Consider the following 20708-nt stretch of genomic DNA (forward strand, 5'->3'; position numbering starts at 1 on the left):
GGAGACTGGACCTTACGAACAGGAAAGACCCTTTGAAATCCTACCTTCTTGTCAAAAAACCTGGAATGTAAAAAGCCAGATTTCAATCAGCAACAGTGAAACTTTACTTCCTACAGACACCACCTGAGAAGCACTGATCCAACGCAGCCCAGTTATTAGTCAGGAGTTAATTACAGCCAACCAACCACCACTGAAAAACTGACAAACACATCACCAGATGACAGAGCAAACTGCTGTAGAGCTCGAATACTAGAAAATAACAGAGCTAATGTATCACAGCTCAACAGCAAGTGGGGAAAAAAAATAAAAATAAAAATTAAGTCAGACCCAAGATCTGTACACATGGCACAAAACCAGAGATAAATGGATTCTTTGGGTTTCACGGTGGTTTTTTCATTCTCCACTGGCCTTCTCTTGAACTTTTGCCAGAATACTGACACCTAACCCAGAAAAAACAGGAAATCCTTCAAATGAGGGGCCAAAAATTTCACTTCAGTGGAAATTTAGGCAGTCTTTTAGGCCACAGTCCAGTAAATATTCCTACTTCGGAGGGGAAAAAAAAAAAAAAAAAAAGCCCTCCTCCAGTTTGGGGGTGGGAAGGGAAGAATTAAGGAATTATTTGGAAAATATCCTTGAGTGATAACAGTTGGGTTTTTATGGCATGTCCCTAGCCTAACAAAAACACCTAGAAAGACAACACCTAAGATTTAAAACAACTGTAAACCAAAGTCTCCAAAGCAAAAAAATCGTTTACTTCCCAATCTCTAACCACTTTCTACAAATACAGGTTTTTTTGGCCATTATCACCCTTGCCAGGGTGCTGGCTTTTCCACTGGTAACTTCTCCACTTCTTTCTTCGTACTCCACCAGAAGAAAAAACCCAAAACCCAGAAGTACTCTATCCCCTTTCTAGTGAACTGACTAATATTTTAAAACAGAATATCCTTTTTTTTTTTTTTTTTCTTTTTTTGGTGGTGGAATTATCACAGAAAGAATTAAAAATATAGGAAAACTGAAATAACCTACAATCTTTTCTTGGACTTGGGAAAAAGTAGGATGCCCTAATGGGGCGTAATTAAGCAGATGACAGTGTGACGGCATTGAATCACCTGCTGCACAGTTTGTTTTTGACAAATTGCATGTTCAAAGATACGAGTGACATAACTAAAGCCCCTGTTGAGATTTTGGTCCTGAATGTTTCATTAAAATGATCCCAGAGAAGAAGAATCTCTCGAACATCTTTTTGCCCTGCCTGATAAAAGTAACATCACACAAACATGTTTTGCGTTCTTCTAGAGCAGAAATACAGTGTTTCTGACCCAAGAGCCATTCTACCACCCAGTACAGTATAACCAAAAGTTCTCTCTAGCATTCCTACACAGAAGGAAAGCTTTCTACCTACAGAAGAGAATCATTGTGGTCTTGTAAAAGGCAAGATAAAACTTTCAGTGCTTAGCTCACCACCTTTTTATTTCACCGTATCATGTGAAGTGCTCATAAAATTGAAATATTTATCAATTATTTAGACACTTAATTGTGCTGAGTATTATTTCTATTCCTTACTGGAGTGTTGATTTGAAAAACAGCAATTTCCTCAGTAAATGTAGAAGGATTACACAAGGGTAGAGGTATTTTGGGAGATAATTCAGTAGTAATGTTCAATTTTCTGAATAGCATTAATACATATGCCATAACATCACATTATTTGGACACTGCTCAAGCCAAGTAATACACATAAAGTAAATAATAGACCTAAAAGTGTCTTTAAGTACTGTTGTTAATCTCTACTGTTATACTGCAATTTAAAGATACTGATTTACATACCTGTGATGTTTGGCCCTGTAACTTTGCAAACTGAGTTGTTCTCATATTTAAGGACTGACTTCTCGTGACTGTGGCTCCAGAAGATTTCCCATTAACCTTTCTTTCCAGATGACAAGCTAGCAACAGCTTTTCTTCTAACAGAACAGCATCCCATGGGTCCTCAGCAGTCATACTTGAAACCCTCTCCCCATCCTCCTCTGCCTTGTTTAAAGTCTCAACAGTGTCCACTTTTGGTTTACTCAGAGGATCCAAATCCAGCCAGTCGAATTTACTGACATCCCCACAGCTCTCCGAGGCCGGCAGGTTGGACACTGCAGACTTTATGGAAGTCATTTCCAGGTCCGTGCTCGACCTCCCATTTCTCAGGAACTCCGAAGTGCTTGCGATTTTGTCAAATACTTTTGCCATTTCTGGTGTGAGTACTGGAGGGTACAAAGGTAAGCCTCCATGTGGATGGAAGGGTGTGGTAGCTGCCAGTGGGTATGAAATGTATTGTGACTGTCTTGGAAGACCAAGATAAATAGGCTCTCTAGAGGGATAGGACGACATACTTGGATGGAATCCATTCTGAAATACACCAGTCTGTTTTGTGTAAGAAGCTGAGGTGTAAATAGGAGGTAAAGTGCATGACACAGGCGCTGGTATTCCAGGTGTCCACTGTCTCCTCTGACCCGTGGGCCCAAGGTAAAATTGTGAAGACATGGATGGGCTCAAAATAGGACTTGCTGGTAATGCAGGTACTTTACTAGATTCAAAATTGTCATCTAGCAGCAGTTTCTCTAGTTCAGCATGAGTAAGCTTCTCTATGTCAATGGTACTTAGTTTATCTTCCATGCTCTTGGCATCACACTCTGGAAACACCATGAGATCATGGTCCTGCTTGTTATGAGTCTGTGCTTTTTGTCTGGGGCTGCTTAAAGAATGAAAGGTTTGTTTATTACCAGCTACACCTCTTTCTTTCTGCATCTTGGCTAATGCCTCAGCTTCCATCTGCAGTGCCTCCTCTTTGTCCACATCTTTTGACCTTGAGGCTGACAGAGAAGGTGAGGAGCGCTGTTTGAATCCATTGCTGCTGGATATCTGGGCCATGCCGCAAGAGCAGATGTCCATGTAAAGCAGCAACACTTCCCTCGCACTGGGTGTCTACCCTTGGCTTCAGAGCGGATTTAGCAGACCTGGAAAGGAAGTGAAACATTAGAAACACATGCAACAAATCATACCAGGACAACTACTAAGTCACACGCCACCAGCTGATAAAGTTGCACATGTCCTTCAGAAACCCAGGATGTAAAATTTTGAAGAGGCCAATTTTTTGGTTTTTGGGGGAGTGTCAAACTTAAAAAGACTCCACACAAATAAATTCATGGTCTTTGAATTATGCAAGACCCATTTATTTTCCTTACCCTGCCTACTAGTGCTAGAAGCACTTGGTTTCTTTTTGCACGGCTAGACCCAAGACACACAAAAGCCACCCTCAGGTGCGTAGCGGTTTTCAGACTTGAGCAATTACACAGGTGCAATCTTGGGAGTAGAAGTCATTCTAAAGACTATACAAATATAGCATTGATAAAGTCCATTATCAAGAGGACTTCCAACTTACTTCACTAGATTACAAAACCAGACCTTTCAAACTGCTGTACCATGATTATGATGGTCATAATGACACTGAAGGACCTCTCTTCCTTTGGAAAATATTGTACTTTACCCTCTTAACAAGAAAAATAATGGTTATGAAATGATATTTCTTGGAGAAGCAAAATAAGCTATTTAAGTACAGCTGCTCATTGACTAATCTCTTTAACAGCCCTTTACAGGAAGTGTCATTCACTACTAGGTAAGGGAAGAAACTACAAAAGGTCACTTTTACTTAAGGCCACCACCCAGAAAATGGTATTTTACATTTCTCCAATTCCAGTCTTGTGCTTAGGACAACTTCCCATGTTCACTACAATATCTCTGCAGACTCTTTACCAAAATAATCTTGCAAGAGATTACCACAAGAACTGTTCTATTTTTCAGCATTACTTCTACTTTATTCTCCAGCTTTTTGCACACGGCTGTGTCAGACCCGAGCCCAGGAGATAAGATGTCTTCCAGCAATAGCCAGTATGCACACCAAGTAGCAAGATAAAAATCAGGAATAATGAGTTTCTGCTAGGAGGGTTACATAATCAGCAATCCTCATTAAAACACAGTTTCACTGAACTAGATGAGCCTTATAGATGCAAATCATTCTGAGTTTAAGTCATGCAACAACCTACAAATTAAGAATTCTCGGCAGCAAATAAGGCAGAGAACTCAAAATTCCTTATGTTCTCTTTAAATTCACACCCATTAGGAGGGCCTGGATTTTAGATAGAGTTGGGGTTTTTTTGCCCTCCTTGAATCAAATCAGCAAGATGTGCTTCAAACGAAGTGACTGTATTTCTCTGGACTCCCCACACAGACAGCAAGATTCTTAAGAGATTTAAAACAGATTCTTTAAATTCTTTAAGTCTGGCCAAGCTTTTGTTTTATCTACTTCATTTCAATGGCTTATAGTGTGAAGGACAGACATCTTTATAAGAGGTTCTATACATTTCAGCTCAGTCTGAAGACAAATCCAAGTGAAACCCTTCACAAAGCAAAATTAAATAAGAAATGATGTTACAGTTATCAAGACAGGATTTAAACAAAAAAGGGTGGCTTCAGAAAGACTGAAACAGTGACAGACTAACAAAATTATAAAACCCTGAAAACCACACAACTCAGGTCCTGGGGCATAAAGTCTTAAGGAGCAGCTTTGGAAATTACAGGTGTGAATCCATTCCACAGGATAATTATGTAAATATTCAACACAGACAAAGTCTACAGAAAAAAAACTAGACACCAGATCCTATTCTGTACAGTATTTGAAGCTGCAGAGTTTGCCACCCATTAAAGCCATAAGGAAGAAGTCTTGCCCTGTCTGCTGCCTACCCTACCTTCAGAGCTTAGTGTAGAGCACAATGAGGCAACCAATTAAAAAAACAAACAAACAAACAAAACAAAACAAACAAAAAAACAAAAACAAAAAAACCCAAAACAAAACAAAAAAAACAAACAAACAAAAAAACCCACCCCCGAATTATTCTGCAGGGCTCCTTTACAGACAGTGCAAGTCTCTGGTCCCATTAATGGCACAAATGTGGCCTTCAATTATTCACTACACTCCTGTTAGCAGGACAATCACACAAAAACTTCTCCTGAAGACATACTGAATATTTTGTCTATTAGGTCTAAGCCTACCAACCACAGGTAATATCGTAATGAGAAGCCTCATATACTTGACACCATCTTCTCAGACTGTCTAGAAAGCTAAGCTGGCTTTAATCTCTTCATTAACTTACAGCTGGTTAAAACTGCTATGTCAGATTTTAGATGCAAGAACACCCTGACTTATGAAGTCCTCCCAAGAACTGGAGGCCTCTACATGGTTTTTCCAAGAAGCAGAAGCCTGAGGTAAGTGCAGTTTTCAGTTTTCAGAGTCTTGCTGTTGCCTAAGGACTCTAAAGAGCAGCAGGACTTTTTCCTGAACTTTATTCAAAAAAATCAAATATAATCATGCTCTCCAAGACTATTCAAAACTGCTTGGGCTACAACTTACAAGATTATCAATCCATTCATGTGTTGCTTGACAATTACAAGTAATTTATTCTTTAGGAGATAAAAGAAATTATATGGTCTTCAAAGTGTTTATACATAACAACAGCCAGCTCTTAAAGAAAAAAAAAAAAAAAAGCCTTATTTTTCTGCTGAAATCGATGGCCTTGATCTCCCTATCACTAAGGAGTCTCCTGTTCCCCAGGACAGTCACTATTCGAGGAAGTCACAACTGCAGATAAACACACATTCCTCAGCTCTCAGAAACATGGTACACAGCTACCACAGCACCTCCATTCACAACATCTAGAGAATCCCAGCCACTCAATAACTGCTTGTCTATTGCACAATTTCACATTACAGTGCTGTATTTTGGTCACTTTATGACAGCACACTTGCACTGACAAATCCAGTGGCTTCTAGCACTCAAGAGAGAAGGCTATTGTTAGTGGTTATCTGAAAAATTGAATTTTAGCCTTGTGCTTTGCAAGATAGCTGCAACAGCATACATACACATAATATGATTGCTGTGTTTAAGTCCTGTCCTTAGGAAACTTCTAAAGCCAATGTATAAATATCTGTTAAATTTTACAGGCATACTGCAGGGTTTTTTTTCAAACAGTTTGACACAAAGAAAGCCCTAATATAAAAGAAATCTGATAAAATTGCAATAGTTTTGGTGCAGCTTTATCCTGCATGCCAGCTCTAAGCAGTAAATTCATATAACACATCAGAAGAAAAGCTCTCTAGGCATAAGCATGATTAAAATACAGATAGACCTTCTTTTAAATGCTAACTATGCAGCATCAGTTAACTTCTTCATATAAGTTTAGCTTCACTTTGAACCTCTCACTTTGCAGCCGTCTTAAGTTCAAAGGCAGAGAGTGAGCAGAATTTAAACTTCTCCAACATTTACAAAGAGAAGGGCAAATTCCATTAGGATCATCTATCAGCAGGGAACTCCTCAAACACTCAGGAAAATAAGTTTCAATTCAAATCCTGGAATCCTGAACCATCACTGACCAAGCTATAGGAACTCACCAGAAGTTTGCAACAACTGGAAGTGATCCTTACAGAGCTAGGACTGCTCTCATCTGAACTGCTGCACACTATTTTAAGTAACAGTAATAATCAGTTTTCAGCTGTCAATCTGTTCACCTTCAAGAGCACTTCTCTTGCCAAACACTCAAAGAATGTGAGAAACATTTTGTTTATTTTTCAAGGAAAGCCAGAAGCAATTGAAGCAATTATAACAGAAATTCAGAAGTGATAAAACAATCCCCCACACCACTTACTTGTCCCCTAATTTTGAAATTAAACAGATACATTCATATTTGGGTGAAGTCACCACATTTCCACTGCTGTAGCAGAACCTCACCTGCTTCCTTTAAAAGTGGGTCTAAAATCTCAACCACACAATTTATCTACAGCCCTGACCAAGGATAATGTCTTCTGCAGTCAGATTTCACTAACTTGAAGCAGTATTTCCTTTCTCAACCAGCTGTGATCAGACAGGAGTCTGCAGACCTCTTTGGCTCCAGTCTAGCAGAGTTTCTGCAAGAGCAACACTTCCTTGGTAACAATTTCACATAAATGTGTTTAGAGCCTAAAGTTAATTTGATCACTCAAGTACCTGTGTATTGTTACATAATTTTGTGTATTGCACATCATTCATTATTTCAGAGGAGTAAAATACTCTTAAAAAAAAAAAAGGCAAGAAACCTTATTAATAATCAAGAACCAAGACCCTGCAAGATGCCTGACCATCGCCTTCAGATCAAAGCCTCTACATGGAATGGAAATGAATTTTAAACCAGATTTTCACTTAGGGAGACTTACATTAAAAAAAAAAAAAAAAAGATAAGCAGTAGTCTAGCAAATACATAAAATGGAACCAGGCAGAATTTTCTCTCCAATAAGGAATTATTGAAAATTATAGTTTTCTGGTAAGAAGTTTTAGGGAGCCGATACGAGACATTACATCTCTACCAGGACAAAGACTCCCAAAATCTAAATTAGCTTCCTACCTTAATAAGCAGGGGATGACTTCATCAGACATAAATCGTTTTACCTTAAGCAGAGGTAATCTCACCATCTGCTCATGTACATGTAAACATTATTCTCTATTCCAGATGATTTGCACAGCTTTCTTTTCAAAAACACCCCAGGCTTGTAATACCCTATTTATAATTTGTTCTACGCAAGCACAGAACATATTATTTGGTAATTTCTTTACAAGAAGTACTTTATAGCTATCAGAAATCAGTGCACATGAATTCCCTGGAGTCCAAGCACTAAATACAGAAGCAATGATAACAAGTCAGGCCATTTCCTGCATTCCTTATAAAGTAAGGCCCTGGCATACAGTAGCCAGTGCTTCCTCAAAACAAGTGCAATTGTCAAAGTAACTTTGAGGTTATTTGGCCATTAAAGAAAATAAAAATACTTGAAGCATTTGCCTCACATTGAATCAGAGCTAACTTACAAACTAACAAATCTTGCCTGCATACCAGAGACAGTAGCAGTTTTATGGGAAACCAGGGAAAACTTAGCAAAATACGACAGCAGTAATATACTGTGGAAAATACTAATCATCTGCAAAGGAATTCATAGCCAGACATTTGCCACAGCAGGAAAACTCCTTAGCAAAAAAAAAAGAAAGAAAAAAGTCACAAGAACTTTGATGTCCAGAAGCCCTCTCTGCCAGATGCATTCAGATTGCTGCAAACTGAGAAAAAACTGAGCACACACTCCTGACGTGACTCCTTGAAGTAAGACTGTTACTCTTTTTAAATAATGTTAGGTTTAAACTGGAGGTTTTCTCAAACAGTTCTGAAAGGTCAGTGTTGAAGCTATACAGTTCTATCATGCTATCTTTCCATTAAAAACTTAGTAGCTTCTTTAATCCAGTCATTTTAGCAAAATTAGCAAGTGCCACCTTGCAAATGAGATTAACACAGTTAACCAGAAAAATGAATCCATTTTGTTTCAGCTCGTATCTACAGAACCTTCAAAGGCAACTGCGCTAGCTCAAATACAGGAGCAATTTTTAACTGGGCACAAACCCTGAACTAACACTGATTTCCCTTGTTTTGCTCAAATCATTCAGACCATAAATACCTAAGCAGGAACCACATCTCTTAACTTTGATTTTGAAATTTCATTTACGTCTAGAAAGTACAATTTCATCACAAAACCTTTGATCTCCAGGGCTAGGCAAGAATAGGATGTTTCTAGCGCTAGAACAGGAAGTCTCAGCCTTTAAGGTCTTTCAACATCAGCAACAAAGCCCTTGAAAAATCCAACCTCAGCTGTTTCAGTGCTTATAAAAATTTATGAACTATTGAAATCAATTTTCACCCAGGACACTGTGCAGAGGATCCTCAGTAGATATGTACACTTTGTAGCTCCTGTCAAATTTGAATCTTCAGGTTTTGATCAATGCTTCAAGAGGCAAAGCATGGATGCATCTGTCATGATGTTCCAGCCAGACCTCAGTGAGGGCAGCTAAAGATACCTACAGACCATGTGTTCCCCATGGCCACACTCCTCCCCTGCAATGGTTTTCACCACTGGCCACTGCAAGCCCTTCCATCAGTAGATGTGGATACATGCAGATTTGGTACAACAGGTTTGCAAGCTTACTCAGCACATTTCTGCTATTATAATCCTCCCCTCAAATTTTGACCCTAATCACCGCTCCATTTAGGTCTGTTAAGAGATAGGGGTCATAAAGATAATTGAATTCCATGTAAGTTTCATAAAACAAAAACCCTGACGCTGCCAAGAACACTGGGTGCCACGGCCAGAAGAAAACCCTAGCTCACAACTGGACACTGAAGATTTATCACCAGGATAAAATTTATAAATGATTGAATCATGGCAAGAAGTCCTTAGAGCCAATCAGCAGAAGACACAAATCAACAGGAACCTTGGCATTGGTTCCATCAGCTGTAGAACTACTCACCAAACTTTGCATCCCTGAATTTCCTCCCATCCTGTTCTCAGCTTCCTAACAGCATCCTCCTATTCTGTTCCTGCCCAGCATTTTCTGGATGCAGGTAGCAGAAAACAGCAAGAATGAAACTGATGGCATCCCAGGCTGTTTCATTCCAATGCACTTGGCCAAGATAGTTTTTTCCATGCCTTACAGCCAAGCTTATTACCCGCATTGTTTGACAAAGGCTAGGAATTCTAGCTCTGTTGCAATGTTTCTCCTTACAGAATAATGCTTTCAATTCCTCTCCTCCTGTTTCGAAAGTTTGCTTTTAAAAACTTTGTACTGGTTCCCTTGCTCTCCAGACACCTCTTAAGCTGTGCTTTTCTCCGTCATCCTGACGTGCACAATCCCTCCACCAATCCCGCTTTTCAAAGGCTACTTGAAAACACTCATGCAATACAAACTTTCATACAGAATCAACATCAGCTGCTGGCTTAAGGGGAGGCTTTTTCCCATTCTTTAAGTGAGGTCATTATCCCAAATATTTTGATTCCCCAGCTGAATAATTGGTGCAGTAATTCCTGACTTGCAAAGTAATTTTATTCTGGAATATCACTTTCACGGAACAAGTAAGACTGGAAGGGACCTTAGTTATTCATGCAGTGTGGGGCCTGACCCCAGTAGACAATGACAAATTACCTGGAGCATGTAGCTAAAGTAGTACTTCCATTAATCCCAATCCCAGTGCAACTAAACAGAAGACAGACAACATTTTAAACTACATACCCAATTTTATCAAAACCATAGAAAGTGTCTAGTGTAGGTAGGACAGAGAAAGAGGACAGAAACATCTGTGCTGTCTGCTTTAATTACCACAACAGACATCCAAATGCCTTCCATATAGTTCTATAATATTTTGCAGCACAGACAGAGGACCATGTTAAAATCTCAATTTTTCCTCAATTATGTGCCCAAAGTAAGCCTTGTAGACACCCTCCTAATGCCTCAAAACATTGAAAACACAACAAAATGCAGGAGGCGCATGATGCAAGGTACAGAGGCTGTTAACACAGGGAGATGAAAACAACCCTCCCCCACAGAGATCCTATTTACTCCCTGTGCAGCAGTGCACAGCAGACGCCTTCAACAAAACATCATCAAAAACAGGCATGGAGAGGAAACCCTGACACCTCAGCTCTGGCCCAGACTTAACTCTGTATCACTGTATTAGTATCACCCTACCAGTCTAACCTAATGCAATTTTGCTGCAGTAGCCAAATTATTTCCACCACTTGCTTCAGCAGCTGAGTTTCCCCTCAGGCAGGAAACTTGCACAGTTTCAGTTATAACCAGCAGATGCTTCTTAGTCACACACCTCATATTCACAGGAGATGGAGCAGAATTGCTGATTACTAATTGACAGAACTAATGCACCGTTCACGTGTACCTCCATGCTTCATCCATTAGAAAATACTAAATGCTTATTACATGTATTGATTCAACAACTATGGGGTTTGTTTTTTTTACAATACACAGGTAGAGGACTGAACAGGGTGGCTACACTAAGAGCAAAGGTTCATCTCATTCTTATCTTGTCTCTAAAGGTGGCTTTGGAAATGCAAAGAGGAAAAACACAAACACTTCCTCAAAATACCCTTCTAGTCTCCACGAATTTGGCACTCAAGTACTTCCTGAATCCTGAGGTAACTTCTCTAAGATTAAGACTCTTGATGGACTTTTTCTTTAGGAAGTTGTTCAGATGGATGCTGAACTCAGCTAAACTTCCAGCCCTCACCTTGTAACAGCACTGTCACCGTGCTCTGCTCCTCTCCTGTGACTACAACCCAAGCAGAAGATCAGACTGGTTGCTGACCACCTGTTCGTGATCAGTCCCCTACAAACATCAACTACAACACTCAAGCCTACAAGCTCAATTATATTTCCTCTGGGTCATGATGCACTAAAAAACCTCCGGATCTGATCCAGTGACATTCCCTTAGCACAAACATGACAAGGTCCTCACACACTACACACTGCAAGTTGTGGTTGGGTTTTTGTAAGTGATGTTTTGTTTGTAACTCCAAATTACATGTTACATGAAACACGCAGACATACCTTCTCCCTCTTACTTCCATTTCTTCCCTCTGAAGTGACCATCACTTGGACAGTTTAATCTCAGGAAATACTTTCAAGCTGCATTTCTACAAAGATACAGATTGAAGTAATATTTCTCATAACTTTTTTTATGTGTACTTTGACGAAAGCACTTAGTTCTAAATTTTTTATAGCTTAAGTGAGGTTTATCATTACTGGCATGCTTTGAAACATTTCCTCTTTCACTTCCCAGTCCAGCCTGGAAACAACCGCATCATTTTTCTCACAAACTTACATCACACCAACCTCCTCCCCTACAAAGGAGTTGGATGATGTTGTATTAGATGACTGATTTTATTGACCACCGGTGATAAAGACTGAACCCTGGTTCTGGTAATTAATTACATATCCACATCTCCTACTTAAAATAGAATGATATGTTTACAGTTACACATCCATAAAGCAAACAACTTACATCTGTGTAATACTCTCTCATCTTTAAGCTTATTGTATTATCCTGAAAACAAATAAACACCAAATAATTTCTGTACTGACTGCAGATACTAAAAGGTAATACTTCTAAAACAAACAAACAAACAAACAAACAAAAAAGGATGATCTTTACCTGAATATCTTTAAGGCTGACATTATATTTTACAGATTTTAGTCACATCAGTGTTGGATTTACACTGGCCCATCCACAAGTACTATTGCACTGCAATTTTCAAAGCACCCATAAGGCCACCTTAAGATTGTTCAAGAGTTTAAAAGACAAACAACATGCAATCCTACTCTAATAAAATTCAAATCTAGCATTCATTTTTTAAAATAACCCCACACCGTCTGGTTTTGATCCCACATCAAAGCCTAAGACAACAACAACAAAAAAACCCTCCAAAACATCACCTCAGCATTTTTATTTCTTAAACATTTTCATCCAAGTGTCTCCAGCTAGCCAGCAAATACAACAGCAACAATGAGTAAGAAATATCACCACTTTCAATTTAGTTTGAGAAATAAGAAACAAAGGAACACAAAATCAGAAAGTATTTTTTTTACTTGACACTTTGAAGTGCATCATTTTCCATTTAAGGCATTCAATATTCTTTGTTAGTACACAGAGAGCTACTCAAATTGGATAAAAATAACTAAATCATCAATTTCAATACAATGATTATATATCCTGATGAACCTTTATGCTTGAGTTATAAGGGATGACAGCAATAACCCATAGGTAAGAGGAACTTCAAGTATATAAATCAGTATTACTATCACACTGTAATTAAGACAAATCTATTTTATTAAATAAATCAAAATTTTAAATATTTCCTGAGATCTCCTTTGTATTTTTCAAAAACAAGCATCTCTAAGAGACATACAGCACAACATTTAAGAAGACGAGACTCTAAATGACCTATCACTTGTCTGGTTTGTGGTCCCCTACCCAAAAGGTCATTTACTTCAAGTACCTGTCCTTTCTGCCTGTTTTCTTGCCCTCTGCCTTTATCTTCTATGCAACTTTCTTTTACTGTCCCCTTATTCTTACCAGTTTTGCTCCAACTTGCTTTTACAAAAGAACAAACACAACCCCAAAAAACAAACAGCACTTGGTGGGAATTATAATCCCTTTCTCCCTCTCCCACAAATGTGCTAAGTGAAGCCAATTTCAGCAACTTCTCTTCCTCCCAGACGCATAAAATTTTTTACAGGCCCGCTCTCAGTGTTGGGGGAATGAAGCACTCAGCTCCCTTCAAAATCAACAAAGTCATATTAAAAAAAAATACTTTTGTCTGTCTGATTTCATTTCCCCTGCCCCATTTCTGCTTCCCCTTTGGATTCTTCATAAATCATCCATCACTACTACTCCTGAACACAGCTTATATTCAAAGCAAGTATTGCACAACATCTTGTATAAACATCAGACATTTTTTCTTACATTTTCAGTTCCCTTTGGGAAGAGATCTGCATTAAACACACAATTTTTAGTTAAAACCTCTGCGTCTCTACCCCAAATCAGTTTAACTGTGCTATGCTTTAGTATCAGGCTTGTAAAAAGTAATACAACCAGTAGAAAGACCATCAGAATCTCCTCTTCTCCCAAACACTTTTCTTTTGACTGCATCTTTCTACCACATCTTTCCCCCAACAACAGCATAGCTGAAGTGGGAGGTTACTTGTGCTAACAAAGGTGCAGGAACACCTTTTTTATTGTGTTGATACAGAATAAAAAACTAGATCGAGCCAAGAACAGCAAGGCACTCACAAACTGCCATGCACCACTAGAAACACCGGCAAAGCTCCCGGAGGAAACAGCAGAGCTGTTTAGGGATCAGCTTTGTAAACATCCAACTTCTCTGGAGCCACAGCAACGCACCAAGCCGGGGAGAGCGAGCCCACTCCAAAGCCAACAAGGGGATGAACAAAAAGGAAATGTAAACCTGGTGGATTCCTGCTGCGACCGCCAAGGTGCCCCCTTACGCTGGGCACCCCCCGAGCTCCCCGCTCCGTGCCGGTGACAGCTCCCCGCCGCCCCGGAGACTTCACCCCCGGGTCCAAAAAGCACCTCCGGCACCTGCGGAGCGCGGGCAGCCCCGAGCGGCGCCGCTCCAGCGCTCCGAACAGGCAGTTCCCGGCTGGAAGCGCTTCCCTCGGGCAGCGCCGCCGCCGCCGCCCGGCTCGGGGAGCCCGCCCGGCTCCGGGAGCGGGACGGGCCGTGCGGACAGCGCTGCCCCGAAGCCGGGCCCGCCGCCCGCAGGTGCCGCCCGGCAGCGCGGGCAGCCCCGGGGCCGCGCCGAGGCCGCGCCGGCGGCGGGCAGCGCCCGGAGGCCGAGGGTCGCGGCGACCCCCGGGAGGGGCAGGCGAAGCGGGGCACGGCGGGGAGCGGAGCCAGCGGGCCCCGGCGGGGCGGGGCCGGGATGGCGCGGGGCCCGCGGCTCGCCCCGACCCCCGGGGCTCCCCGCGCCTACCTCGGCCATTTCCCCTCGTCCCTGCTGCTCCCGGCGGGAGCGCTCCAGGCTGCGGGCAGCTCCCCCCGCTCCGCCGCGCTGCGCTCACTTCCGCCCGGCCGCGCGGGGCGGAGCGGGGCGGGGCGGGCGCTGCGCCGGGCCCGGCCCCGGGGCCGCCTCACCTGAGCCCGCCGCGCCCGCGGCCCGCGCTGGCAGCCCGTCCCGCCGGCGGCGGCTGCGGGGGGGCCGGGTGGCGCTGGGGTGACTCTCCGTCATTTCCTCCCCTTATCGCCCGATCTTCCCAAGAATGCTCGGCATGACTGGGAACTTGCCCAACGCGCCAGAAACGCCCGTCGGGGGGGCTGGAGCCGCGCCGCGGACACAATGGACTTCCTCAGCCGCCGGCAGCGGGGGAAGGGCCGGGACGCGGCGGGGACGGGGCCGAGCAGCGACGCCGGAGGAGCCGGGGAGCCCCCGGCACGTGGCGCTGGGCTGCAGGGATGAACACCACCATGCCTTGCCAGAGGACCACCCCGGTGGTTTGGAACAACAGGTTCCGCTACGCAGAATTTCGCTTAACTAACTTCAGAACTAACTTTGCCGGCAAGGGCAGATCCCTGTTGTCAGCTTCAACCTTCCTGACATACCAGCACGTTTCAGAAAGACCAAATATTTTGGTTTGACCTTCACAATAGCTTCAAAAGAACGAAATGCTTTGGAGTACGCCCGAAAGTATTGCATGTGGGATTTCATACCAAGTTTAGACAATGGGCCTTTCATAAGATCAAATTAAAAGTTGTCATGGACATGTAAACGTCGCGGTATTATTTTTAATGTAGATGTAAATAAATTCCAAACAGAATAACTTCATATTCCATCCACTCAGGGAATTACTTAAAATAAGCGAAGAATTCAGTTTATGCCTATTGGTACTTTATTCTCATTGTGCACTTTTAGCACACTGAAATTCCGAAAAATACAAAACACTTAATGAAGCATACAGGACACATGAGAAGAAGACACATCAGTTTAGAAGCTACAATACAGATGAATTATCAAAAAGTAGTCAGGAATACATTGCTGAGAGTCAGTTTTTATTGTGTATATATATATATATATATAACCATCATTGTAGCTTCTAAGCATTTTCTGTTGGATAGATCTTGACTTGATACCTTTAAGGTCAGCGAAAGCCCTTACAGGTGACTTCAACATGAGCTAAATGGAAACTTGGAAGACTGACACAAAATATGTTCCTGGAGAGTCATCACAGACATGACTTTAATTACATAGATTTAAAAAATTACCAGAGTTCTTACTACCCTTGTGATCTAAGCCATCAGGAATTTTTCAGGCTGACAGTTACTAGGAGTAGAAATTAATCCTTTCTAATGCCATTCCAGTTTTGACAACTAATAAACAAATTCTGCTTCAATTTTGAACACAGAGTGGAGCATCAGTAGAAGAAATCTACTCAAAAAAAGAAAGTTCAAGCTTCCTTTCCAGATGGTCTGTCCCAACACACCTTCCTTTCAGACTGCATTTTTGACTTTTTGTCCTGGCAGTCGTGTCTCCTGGCCACCTCCTCTGCTGGGCTTCTGGCCAGGAGACCCAGTTGTACTTGGAGCAGTTAGTGACCCACGTCAATGATGCTTTACAGAGGACCAGTGTCTTTCTGACTGGGATCCTGCTGCAAACCAGTGCCATGGTGTTCGTGCTGCTTTCCCCTTCACGTACAGGTCACATTGAACTGCTCCAAATTGCACCAATGACTCACTGGCCATGGGGTTTAGTCCTGGGATAACCATTTGCCAATGTTTCATCCTTTGCTAAGTGAAGGAGCATTAACCTGCTTAGTCTGAACAAAAGGCAATTGCCACACCCAACAGTTCCAACAAGATCGTGTTGGAATGAGATATCTCTAAGGTCCCTTCCAACCCTAGCCATTCTATGATTCCATGGTTCCATCATCACAGCTATTTGACTGACCAGCCTCCATCATGTTATTACATAATATGTGACAGTCGGTCAAATAGGAAGCTTACTAGTTAAGATAGGAAAGATGATTTGGTTCATTCTGTGGATTAGTGAAGAATTTTAGACTATTACCAATTCTGCCAATCAGTGTCATTATAACTGCAAGAACTGTCTGTGATTTTACTTGGAAATTATTTCCTTCTTGTCAAAAATTTTCTTGCTATTCCATATTTTTAAAAAATAATTCAAGCCCATTCTTTTAGCACTATCTCATTTTTGAAAGGTACGCTGATGAAACTTCATGTTAAATAGGTGTTGATTTCATATTCTCACACTGAATACAATCTGAGTGTGCTATTCCTTCCTTTGCTTTCACAGTCACAGAATCATTAAGGTTGGAAAATACTTCCAAGATCACTGATCCCAACCTTTGACCAAACACCATGCTGTCAACTAGACCATGGCAATCAGTGCCATGCCCAGTCATTTCTTTAACACCTCCAGGGATGGTGATTCCACCACATCCCTGGGCACTCTTCCAGTGCTTGACAACACTTTCAGTGAAGAAATTATTCCCGATGTCTAGCCTGAACCTCACCTGGCACAACTTGAGGCCATTTCCTCTCGTCCTGTCACTGAGAGAAGAGACCCACCCTCACCTGGCTACAACCTCCTTTCAGCATTGTAGAGAGCAATAAGGTCTCCCCTGAGCCTCCTTTTCTCCAGGTTAAACAACCCCACTCCCTCAGCTCTTCCTCAGACCCTTCACCAACTTTGTTGCCCTTCTCTGGACTAGCTGCAGCACCTCAATGTCTTTCCTGAATTGAGGGGCTCAGAACTGGACACAGGACTCAAGGTGCCATCTCACCAGTGATGACTCCAGGGGGACAGTCACTTCCTTAGTCCTGCTGGCCACACTATTTGTGATACAGGCCAGCACTTTGCACTGAAGAGCAATTCCAACACGAGTACTTTTGCCTCTGCTTTCATTGTTTCTCAGCTACACCCACATTACCCAAGTACCAATTATCAGGTGCACTCTGGAAGTGGTACCAGCCAGTTTTAGAAATAGCATTTGTATGTCAGATGCCACGTAGCCTCTCCATAGCTGGGCAGCCACAGCAGCTCTCCTTCAAGATAGACAACTGCCTGGCCTTGGAAGCTCAGCTTCCAGGCAAAGTGACACTCTTCCCTAGAGAGCTGAGTCAAGAAGGGAACAGAGGCATAGCCTGCAGACCTGCTTAGGATGATTACAAGTTACCCATTCCCACCTGCAGAAATGATGCCAGCTTTAAAGTATTTCTCATACAGGAAGTTATTAATGTGCCCATGTTAAAGCAATGCACAAGGTGTGTGTCTCAGCAGCTTCACGGCCTTGTTCCCATGTGTCTTGTCTGTGATACACAGATCAAATGCCCTAGTTGCCCTGACAGTTTTCAGGAGATAAAACTATGATGAAAATGATGATATTTTCACTTGAGAAAGCAATGGCTTGTAAAAAACCGCACAATTTATTAAATAACATTTTAATGAAACTTTAAATTGCATACCACAGACAGAATAAATGAGAGAATTTGGTCAAATATTTGGAGAGAGTAAGTGCTGTGCTTGCTATGCTGATAGTCAAACATCCCAAAAGAACTGACAGACAGCATATGCAAAGACCAAATCAGCTTGTGTAACTAACAATATTGACACTGGTATTAACTGGAAATATGACAAACTGTCACTGGTAGATGCTTTTTTAAACAATATCTAGGATACAAGGAAGCCTGAAGTATACCTAGATCAAAAGGAGGCCTACACATAACAAAGCTGAACAAATGTGTTGTGGTGACTATAACACATGGGAAGTAAAAAACAAAACAAAACCAAAACACACAAAACTCAAAAAACCAAACACCCACCATCAAAACAAAAACAAAAAAAGAATAACTAAAAACAATCACTTTCAAGCCAAAATTTCCTTAATTTTCTTCTAAGCATAAAATGCATTTATGTTCCCCCCTGATTTAATAGGTGAATGCCTTGAGCTACTGGAATTGCTGCTTGCCTTTAACTAACTGGAAGGAATAAACTTCATGTCTATTGTTAGAGTATCCTTTTTGTAAATGAGAAATTGTTAGTAGGAGCACAGGGATTATTAAAGGACAAATGTGCTTCCTGTGACAATGGGAAGACAGAGCATATCCTACCAAGGACAAAAAACCTCTTCAGAGAATCCATGCCATGTACCAGAACATGGTAAAAACCCCACACCCACTTTGTGCAGCGTGGAAATTCCCAGGATTTCATTCATTGGGGCGTGGACTGCAACACAAAGGTTGGATTTGAAAGTAGACCAACTCAGACTATGAAGGAAATTAAAATCATGCAACTACATCTACAAATCCAGTATGAGGCTGCTCTTAGCATGGCTGCTGGATTCAGTGATGTTTGAATCAAAGACAAAACAGCTTTTATCTTGTTACATTTATATTTATCTTGTTATCATATTATATTTACTTAAAGAAATCATGTTAAATATACTGAGAAACTAAGCCTAAACAGAGCAAACACTAAAACAATCTACCAATTCTCAGCTAATCAAGACACTGATAGCCTCAATGTGACCTCTATATATTTAAAGGCAACAAGTTTTAAGAGCCAATTTTGGAACAACTGGTAATTTGTTTCAAAATTGCAGCCAGGGTTTAGTATCTTTTTTTTTTTTTTTTTTTTTTTTTTTTTTTTTTTTTTTTTTTTTTTTTTCTCTTTTTCTCTGCAAGCCAGCAGAGGGAGACAGGTTCTGTTTTACTCTGAAAGAAAACAGAAGATTGTATTACTTCAAAAACGGCAGCTTCTGAAAATTCACTATCATTTCCTAGCACAGGGTTGAAATGCCTTTTTTTGGTCATTTTGAATTCTATGATTAATACTCACTTTTCTTTTTAATTTTTTTTAGTGCTTATCCAAGCTTAAAAGGCTGTTGCTTACATCTGAAGATGTTTAGACAACAGCATGTTCCTATTAATACTTCACTATGGATTGCTCTCAGGGAGAAAGGGGATATCAGCGTTAGCAACGACTGAAAGAAAAATTAGGCTGTGGTTTCGTTTTTGTTGTTTCACTGTCATGTAACAGCTTGCATGTGTTTGCACCATGTCTAAAGTCTGCATATGCCTCTCAAAATCTAAACAATAATTTCAGCTGGCTTTACATATGAGTTACATATTTAAGGACTAAATATAAGAAGAAAGTTCTGTTCTAAAGCAAAAACCACAAAAACAACTCCTGGTGGTTTCAAGTGCAAGGAAAATGTTCCCCTGGGTTAATTTCTTAGGACCCAGGTCTTGCTTCAGGAAATGGGAATTTAGGCATTACAAGCCAAAATGTTACTACAGATCTTGGCACAGAAACAGGTATCTCTCATATGGTTTAGGCAACATTCTCTTAAAAATTACATAACACGGCATACATTTGAAATTAATAATATATTTTTCATATTTACCCATAGTTTTACAGGTAAATTATGCCCAGAAGAGCTACTAGAACAGGGACCTGAACAGAAATAATTTTACACATGTCACTACTTGTTTTACTGTAAATAGCTTGTGATAGTATTTTTTTTTTCATAAACTCCCTTTTGCAGATCATTTGTTTACTCAGAAAAGAAACTCTAAGAAATGCTTTTTGGATAGAAGGTGTTCAAAGCAATAAGCACGACTGCTATAATTTTAAACAAATCTGAAATAAAATGAAGTTTCTGAATATTCCTAAAATAGAATGGAGGCAGAAGAGTTAAAAATGCATGCAGAAAGTGTATCAGTGCTGGAGTGTACTCAGGAGGTACCATGGGATAGTTTTTAGGGTGTAGTGTGCTGTGCTAAGGGCTGTTACTGTAACAAATGTGCCAGAAAAACCTGTGTGAGAAACTTCGGGCAACAGGATGCGTGCCTGGAAATAGCAATCATTCCTGGGGCAAAGATAATTGAGGTAATTGGGAAGTCTGCTAGTATTTAAAATCCCAGTCACAACCAGTCATGCTTAATCAGACATCCAAAGGCAGAGGATGATAAAACTGCACATTGAGTACTCACTTGGATTATCCCATATCAAGAAGTTCAAATGAACCAGCAGTACCAGTCCTACACAGAAGAGAGACTTCCACAGGCTAAGAAAGGTGTTATAAGGTCTTCTCCCACCTGCCCATATTCCTGTAGCTCCATGAAAGATCTAAGCCCTTCCCAAAGAAATCTGGTACAAGTTAATGGCTTGAAGGTTCCTGTAGCTACCCTATGTTCCTCAGTAACAAAACTTCACAGTTC

The 20708-nt window shown here is 41.1% G+C and overlaps 1 protein-coding gene across 3 annotated transcripts in view; it reads right to left on the reverse strand.

Annotated features, from left to right (window-relative positions):
- PIK3C2A (phosphatidylinositol-4-phosphate 3-kinase catalytic subunit type 2 alpha) overlaps positions 1-14530 on the reverse strand; it is a 50857-nt gene extending 36327 nt beyond the window's left edge. For all 3 annotated transcript variants that reach the window (XR_010721857.1, XM_066187630.1, XM_066187629.1), the window contains exons 1-2: positions 14446-14530; positions 1825-2999 (exon numbers count right to left, since the gene is read on the reverse strand). Coding sequence is in view for 2 of the 3 variants with exons in the window: in XM_066187630.1 (XP_066043727.1) it covers positions 1825-2934 (1110 nt within the window). In the remaining variant the exon portion in view is untranslated. The remainder of the gene's footprint in view (positions 1-1824; positions 3000-14445) is intronic.
- Between the last annotated feature and the right edge of the window lie 6178 nt (positions 14531-20708).

The sequence above is a fragment of the Chamaea fasciata genome, unplaced genomic scaffold (genome assembly GCF_029207755.1).
Source record: "Chamaea fasciata isolate MVZ Bird 193981 ecotype frontalis unplaced genomic scaffold, bChaFas1.0.hap1 SCAF_7, whole genome shotgun sequence".
Lineage (NCBI taxonomy): Eukaryota > Metazoa > Chordata > Aves > Passeriformes > Sylviidae > Chamaea > Chamaea fasciata.